Genomic DNA, 8,016 nt, shown 5'->3' on the forward strand with positions numbered 1-8,016 from the left:
ACCTCACGTGCACAACCAACAGTTGGAGTTGGGACTTCCGAGTTGGAGTATCTTATATTCTGTCGTCTTTCTTCCTCACTCTCTATCAACATTCAACAACCCATCATTTTCCGACTTCAATTGAGAAAAGGGAAAATTAGGAATTGAGATCAATCAAAATTAAAAAAATTAGGGTTTGCTTTTCAAACCCTAATAAACACCCTTCTTCTAATTTATTCCCCTTTCTCTCTCTCCCACCCTAATCGAAGAACCAATGTCAATGGCGGAGATGATGTCAAAGGAGAGAGAAACTCGGTACACCCACAACAATGGCGAATCAACAGCGTGCATTAACGAAGCCCTAAGAGACGATGAATTAAGAGCAATTCTTGCGAAATTAGAGTGCACTAAAGATAAAGAAGTGTTTGGATTAGTGTGCAAGAGATGGCTCCATCTTCAGAGCTCCGAGAGAAGGAAGCTCTGTGCGCGCGCTGGTCCCCACATGCTTCGTCGCTTGGCTTCGCGGTTTTTTGGGTTACTTGAGCTCGATCTGTCGCAGTCTTTGTCTCGGTCTTTTGGTATCACTGATTCTGATCTTTCTGTTGTTGCCGATGGATTCCCTTGTTTGCGCATTCTCCATTTGTGCAATTGTAAAGGTAATTTTATTTTATTTTATTTTTTATTTTTATTTTTTGTGTGTGTGTGTGAAAGATTGGAAATTTTGATGTTTTGTGTTGAGTTGTATATGGGTTTATGTGAAAGAGTTCAACTTGTTATCATTTTCTGTGGAAAATTGACAGGTTTTGGTGTTATTCGATTATTCAATAATCGTCTGTTTGGAATTTGAAAGGTGGGGTGGTATATATAAAGGGGTGTCTTGAGGAAATTTGATTAATTTTGTAACAAATTTGTTTTACTTTAGAGGAAATTTTGATGGTTGTTGATTGGGTTTGAGTTCAATGTGGTTTTATGTAGTCCTAGCTTGTTTATGAGCTTTTAAATGTTGAATGTTGAGATTGGAAATAAATTGGTGTTGTGTTTATTGTTATGTAATTGGAAGTTTCTTAGGTGAAGCTTTCACTGAAAGTATTTTCAACGATTTAGCTCATCCTGGATTTAAAAAAAAAAAGAAAAGAAAAAAAAGGAGTTTAGCTAATCAGCTAGTGATTTTGATCTTTGAATGACATGTTAGAAATTTTGTGTTTTGGAGTAATGAAGAATGAGCAAAAATAAGAAAGTGATGTGCAATAATAAGCCAAATTAATCAGGTGAAAAGAACTTATATTCACCCAAATTAATCTCTTAAGCACCACACCTTGCTTTAACATCATCGATTTCATAGTCCTTAAAACTTTAATGCTATTGGCTTTCTTCTTTGTACTATTATGGATTCTCTCCGATTAAAGTAGCTGCAAAATCCATAAATGATCTTTCGGTTCAATTTCTATGGCAGAATTGTCCTGAAATTCTTATTGCAAGTTTGCTACATGATTTGCAGGTATTACGGATGCTGGACTAGTGGCAATAGGAAGTAGTCTCCATTCTTTGCAATCTCTTGATCTATCACATTGCAAAAAAGTGACAGACAAGGGATTGTCTGCTGCGGCTAAGGGCTGCAATGACCTAAGATTCTTGCGCCTTGAGGGCTGCAGATTCATTACCGATACTGCACTAAAAGCTCTGTCTGAAAATTGTCGTAATTTAGAAGCGTTGGTCCTGCAAGGGTGCATGCGCATAACTGACTCTGGACTGACCATACTTGCCAGTGGATGTAGACAACTCAAGTATTTAGATTTGAACAAGTGCACCAATGTAGGAGATGCTGGGATCTCTAGTATTTCGGAAGCCTGTTATGCTTCTCTAAGGACTCTCAAGGTATGGGATTGCTATAAAGTTGGAGATGGTGCTATCTACAATTTGGCTAAGGTTTGCAAGAGTATAGAGACTCTAATTATTGGTGGTTGCCGGGACATAACTGACGAGTCTATTAAATCCTTGGTGCTCTCTTGTCATTACAGTCTTAAGAATTTGCGGATGGATTGGTGTTTAAGCATCACTGATTCTTCAGTGAGCTGCATTCTAATGAATTGCAAGAATTTGGAGGGGCTAGATGTGAGGTGTTGCGAAGAGCTGACCGATGGTGCTTTTAGTGGATTAGGCAGAGGAGATGACCATGCAGCAAATCTGAAGGTTTTGAAGCTTGGTAATTGTCCAAAGATCACGTTGTCTGGACTAGCCATAGTTCTAGATTCCTGCAAACTTTTAACATACCTTGATGTTTCTTCATGCCCACACATTACAAAAGCTGGTCTTGATGAGGCTGGACTTCAGATTCCCGAAACCTGTAAAGTGAATTTTAATGGAAGCTTGACAGAGCCGCTGGACATGTTGGTTTGAGCATGTTATAGTCTTTGGGCATACATTTGTGCATCCTTGTTCAGTGTTTTGGCATGTGGAATAAAAGGTAAGGGTTATGCTATCCTCTTCCCTTTCGCATGGTAGTGCGTGTTGGTGGCGTGCATCCTGTTATCTTGTTTCTCTAGTTATTTTTTCTGCTGCAGAATTCTGTGTATAGTTTGGTGTAGAAAATGTATTATAGTATCTTTGTAGCATTGTTTGTTGGACTTCATGGCAATAATTATATGAATCTGTTATGTACTCTTGTAATTTAGGGTTGGATCTTGTATACATATATTATAACACATTTCTGAGTCTTCCATCGTTTTGCCTGGCATTTATCTGTCAAATGATATTTTTCATTGAACCAAACGGAGCCATAGTTGTTTACTTGTCTTTAGTAGCCAATAGGTCCTCTTTCCTCTAGGAGGGCATTTCTCATCGTCTAATTTAAGTAGACATGACAAAATTGACCATACTTGACCTGAACTTAAATTGTACTTGTATATGAAATCTCATAATATGATTTTGAACTGTTAAGAAATTGACTTGAAACGACCAGTTAAGGCATCACTAGAATATGACCCGAACTGAACGATTATTTGATTGGAGTACTGCTTGTTACTATTAGGACTTAGGAGTATCGGCTAATATAGAGTTCTACATTGCTCAAGCCCTGATTAATAATACTTGATTACTGTAACAACAGTCATGTATTGCTATAAACAGAAACGTTTTGAACATCATTTATTTATGTTATCTTTGTATTATGGAAGTAAAGATAGCAACAACCAAACAAGATTAAAAAAAACTTGAAACTTACAGTCCTAACTAAACTAGAGAGTATATTAGAGTACAACCGTTGGACCTGTAGGTGGGATTATATCAGGCTTTGGTGTTGATGGCGGTGGGTCTATTTCCGGTACGTTAGGCGGAACAACATCAGGCGGCTGACGAGGTGGAACCTCCGGTGGTGGGAATATATCAGGTCCAGGAGGGGAAGGGATGGGCGTGTGCGGAATCTCTGGTCCTGGTGGATTCGGTGTGGGATCAGGCGTTGGTATATGCGGTTTAATCTCTGGTTCAGGTGCAATGATGAACTCGTTGGGTTCAGACGGGGTTGGAGGCATCTCAACCGGTGTAGGCAGGTTAACTTCTTGAGTGCGCCTTGTAGGGAACTCAGGCGGTGTCGTGGACGTGGACATGGACGAGGCGGCTAAAGGCCTAGGAGTAATGGTAAGGTGATTGTAAGGAGAATGAGGAGTTATGATTAATTTGTTAGGAGCATAAAGTGGTATTGATTTCTTCAAAAGATTGAACAAAGGAGATGAAGAAAAGCAGCTTGTCATATCTTCAGATTTTGGTATGTTTTGGACTAAAACTAGAACAAGGATATGTTCAAACTAAACTTCACTATAAAAATTCTGTTTGCTTGGATTTCATGTTAATGACACCTGTAGTTATACGTGTTACATTTGACACGTGGACTTCATTGGTTTAATCACAGCAATTTATTTTTTTATTTTTTATTTATGGGAACTTCATGGGCTTATGCCGTACTCATTTATGGACCAACCCACTAAATTAATGAATTTATATCTGGTTCAGCTTGTAAGTTGTAAACAATCCGACCAGAATTGAAGTGACCGCTAGCTACATTTGATTTGAACATACACATTGATCTATCGAATAGCATGGCCAAATTCGATATGATCACAAACATTATGTTTTAACCTGAATCTAACCAGTCCGCCACACCCGTTTTAACAGCTCAATTTTCACATCTTTGCCGAGGTAAATGAACTACAATTTATGACTTGTTTGATTCACCTTATTTTTATGGCTTCATTTTTTTAATTTTTAATATCATTTCTTTTTTCTAGAAATTAAGTTTTGCAATTATTTTAATAATAACCCAATAAAATAGATTAGCAATACTAATAATCATGAGAAGGTTTTGCGTAAGACCATTTCATGTGAGTCTAGTTTATAATGCACACACCCATCCCCCGAAATTTGCATAGTACACCAGGGTGTACCATGTTCACGGTACCTGTAAAAACTAAAGACATTTTTCAATTTAGATTTTTTTTTCTTTAACATGATTCTTCCTTAATTTAAGGGATTGGTTAGTTATTCCCTATATTAATAGTTTTCAAAAATAAATTTGATATTTTTGGAGATATATAATTACAATTTCGAAATACGGAGAGAATTTCTAGAGAGAGAATTTTTAGCATAGAAAATTAATGGTGGGGTGTAAGAAATTCGACATGATTACATTACAGATTTGTTGATAATACGTATGAGAATGAAGATTCGGTTAATAATGAAGATGAATATGAGGATTTCATAATCAAATGTGAAGGTTTTTTTTTTTCTTAGGTTTTTTCGTATTAAAATTTATAATTATAATTACGATGTTGATGCTAATGATAATGTTCTTTTAAATTATTAAATTTCATAATTTGTACATTTCGTAATCAAAGGAAATTGTTTTTTTTTATTATTTTTTTTATACTGTTTTTGTACTATTTTAAAAGGTTGAAGATGATGTTCTTCTGATTATGATGAATGTTCCTTTATCATGCATCAATTTGTTAATTGTAATGGAATATGCTCTTTAAGCCGATTAATATATTCTTTGGGTGTAAACTATATGTTCTTTACATTACAAATTATGTTCTTTAAGGTATAATGTTCTTTGTGTTTCAATAATATGAACTATATATTTTTTTACTTGAATAATATGTTCTTCTATTTTCATGTTCGTTTGTTTTAACTCTTATGTTCTTTTGGCTATTGAGTGATATAACACATATTATTTAAAAATGAGTTTTTACATCATTTTTAATTATTAAACTATTCATCTTGAATATTAATTTTTAAATTTATATTTTTATATGTTAATAACATTAAATAATTGTGTACATTTTTTTTTTCAGGATCACGATGGTTGATGGAGATATTTTCAGATCCAAAGAACATCCATAACATTTATAAAGAATATGATTATATTATATAATAAGCACTACTTAAATTTAAATAATAAAATTTAACAAGAATGGTCCAAACAAAAATTTAATAAACATTTTCATAATAAGCCATGAATATTACATGACAATAAATGTACATCACAATTATACTTAGAGAACATGGACATTTAAAATATTTTATCAAAAGGTCTAATTTCCCCTGTTTCAAAAGCTAATGGAACTCTGTAAATCGCTACCATATTACTCCCAGTTTTCATTTTCGATCATTCATCTTATGTCTGATGTACGCTTGGCCCTTGTTGCTCCTAGTAGCAATGGTTCTTTGTGTTGCGATAAGTTTGCAGGAAATGATGACAGTAAAGAGAATTGTCTGAGCATTGATCATCGAGGTCTTTCGATGCTGATGCAAAGCTCAGATTGAGATCTCGCCATTTTCATGGAGGAGAGAGAAATTGTGAGTTGAGGAGAGAGATGGTGGGTTGTTGATGAGGAGAGTGAAAGAGAGGAAGAAAAGAGGGGTTTTAATACCTAACCATTATAATCTAATTTATGATATATTTAACCTATTTATGATATATTTAACCTATTTTCTAATATATAGATCATTACTTACACTGTGTTTATTTTGGGATACTTCAAAATTTTATGTAATGTTTTGTTTTTACATGCAGATCAAATTCAATTAGAGAATTTAATTCGAGCAAAAATGATTGGAAAATCAAAGTACGGGTTTCTCGTCTGTTTGACATACTAAACTTTCGCTAACCAAGACAGCTTAATAAGTTTCGATATGATCCTATTGGACGATGAGTTATTTCTTATAAAATATTTACCTCTATTAATTTTTTTTTTGAAACCTCTATTAATTTGCGAGTTATAATCAAGTTGGGTCATTTCCAAGTGGGGTCATTTAAGGTTGTCTAAATAGCATTTAAGGTGATTTGAAATCGGGTCAGGAACAATTTGGGTTGAATTTAGGTCGGGTCAATAACAAGTCGTGTTAATTTTGAGTCGAGTTAGTAGCATATTAGGTTGAATTTTTGGGTTGGGTAATGTAGGCGTCGCTCGAAGTGCGCCTACGTTATAGTGTGTGTGAATATGCTTGGCAATCATAGGAAGTGGGAATTGACATTACAGTTAGGGATTAGGAAAGTAGGGAGCTGCCAACAAGTTTTTAAGGAACTTGTAAACCGTTCACGGATCATAAAAGGCAACCACGATAAAGGGACAACGATAGGCAACAACGATTGACCCGTGAAGGTTACACCCCATTCATAATCCATGAGATTACTAACTCCATATGGTTTGGAACCACGAAAGGAGGATCGGGGATGATGGTACAAAGTGAGTCATGGAGTCACATTCGCCCGTATTGGCCTCTACTCGATTCTTATAGTGAAAAGTGATTCCTGCGATCTCAAGTCGTACAAAAAAAATTCAATTTGCTCCAAACTATTATTAAGCTAAATTGGTTTAATATTAATGCAACACATAATTCTAAAATATTAGTGATCACTTGAATTAATAATAAGATTAAAAAGGAACCTAAACCGGTTGTCCAAATTATCTTATTAGGCGTGATTTTCAATTACATATTCCTTTTAAACATGCTATATGGTGATCAATAAATATAATAGAATTCTCTTTAATATTGGAAGCAATTTGACAATAATAATGTGAGTCAAATCAAATATAAAATAACCTAATCATGATACTAGGAAAATTAAAATAAAATAAGAGTAATTAAATTAATTAATTACTCACATTCCGCGCGTTCCTTTAAATTGCTACATCATGAATAAACTGTTAGTAACTTCAATAAAAATATAAATCAAATTAAAACAATTAAATTAAATAAAAGTAGAGATGATTTGGTCCACTCAGTCAATTATACCTTTCACGCTTTGGCTTAAGGACAGAACCACGAATAAAGTACGGACTCATTGGAGTGCTTGAAGAAGGAATTTTGAAAGAAGGAGGGTAGGATGGTGTTTAGGCTAGAGCATAGAGGAGAGAAAAATAGAGAATTAATTCATGCCCCGTACATCAGAAATGAAGGGGTATTAATAGAAAAAATGTGCTGAGGGAACACACGGAAACCTAAAAAGATAAAAACCCTAAAAAATTATACCACGACACGGCAAAGTGTACCGTAACACGGGAAACCCCACCGTCAGACGGGGGACATTCCCGTGACACGGTATACAGCTGTGTGACGCGGGAAATATTTAGTAAACAGGGAAGAAAACGTGTTAAGAGTTTACGCGGAAAGGACACGAAAACTCCCGTGTCACAGCAGGTGCCCCGTGTCACGGGGAATCCCACCGTCAGACGGGACAGTTTCTCGTGACACGGTGGACTACTGCCGTGACGCGGGAGTTTTTAGTCCGTTTTTCCATCTAAATTCATTTTTAACCCTAATTTCGTTCAGCATTTTAAGTGTCGATTGATAATTTTCAGGCCATTTCTGATTTATTATTATTTGGGCTAAAATAAGAAAATAAGTAAATAAAATAAATAATAGGTTTGGGCCAAAATAAACAATAAAATAAAGAAAGGTTTGGGCTAAAATTAAAACTATGCTTTGACTAAACATCAAGACTGATCCATGGACGATTTTTTTAAGCTCTCTCGGGATTAAATA

At 35.1% G+C, this 8,016-nt stretch overlaps 2 protein-coding genes across 2 annotated transcripts; one reads left to right on the plus strand and one right to left on the minus strand.

The window, feature by feature from the left end:
* Positions 1-69: 69 nt before the first annotated feature.
* On the plus strand, positions 70-2,740 carry LOC110702116 (F-box/LRR-repeat protein 4-like). Its single transcript, XM_021879777.1, has 2 exons — positions 70-635; positions 1,478-2,740. Exons 1-2 carry the CDS (start codon positions 254-256, stop codon positions 2,374-2,376), a joined length of 1,281 nt encoding a protein of 426 aa, XP_021735469.1. The 5' UTR covers positions 70-253; the 3' UTR covers positions 2,377-2,740.
* A 484-nt stretch (positions 2,741-3,224) lies between these two features.
* On the minus strand, positions 3,225-3,725 carry LOC110701829 (extensin-like). The gene has a single exon (XM_021879450.1). The coding sequence runs from the start codon at positions 3,723-3,725 to the stop codon at positions 3,225-3,227; it is 501 nt and encodes a 166-aa protein (XP_021735142.1).
* Positions 3,726-8,016: the final 4,291 nt, after the last annotated feature.

The sequence above is a fragment of the Chenopodium quinoa genome, unplaced genomic scaffold (assembly GCF_001683475.1).
Source record: "Chenopodium quinoa cultivar QQ74 unplaced genomic scaffold, ASM168347v1, whole genome shotgun sequence".
Lineage (NCBI taxonomy): Eukaryota > Viridiplantae > Streptophyta > Magnoliopsida > Caryophyllales > Amaranthaceae > Chenopodium > Chenopodium quinoa.

Excerpts from the sequence above, each read along its gene's own strand:
- LOC110702116 (XM_021879777.1), top strand. The coding sequence starts at position 254 with ATGTCAATGGCGGAGATGATGTCAAAGGAGAGAGAAACTCGGTACACC. Across the intron at positions 636-1,477 it reads CCATTTGTGCAATTGTAAAG|GTATTACGGATGCTGGACTA; the intron begins GTAATTTTATTT and ends CATGATTTGCAG.
- LOC110701829 (XM_021879450.1), bottom strand. The coding sequence starts at position 3,725 with ATGACAAGCTGCTTTTCTTCATCTCCTTTGTTCAATCTTTTGAAGAAA.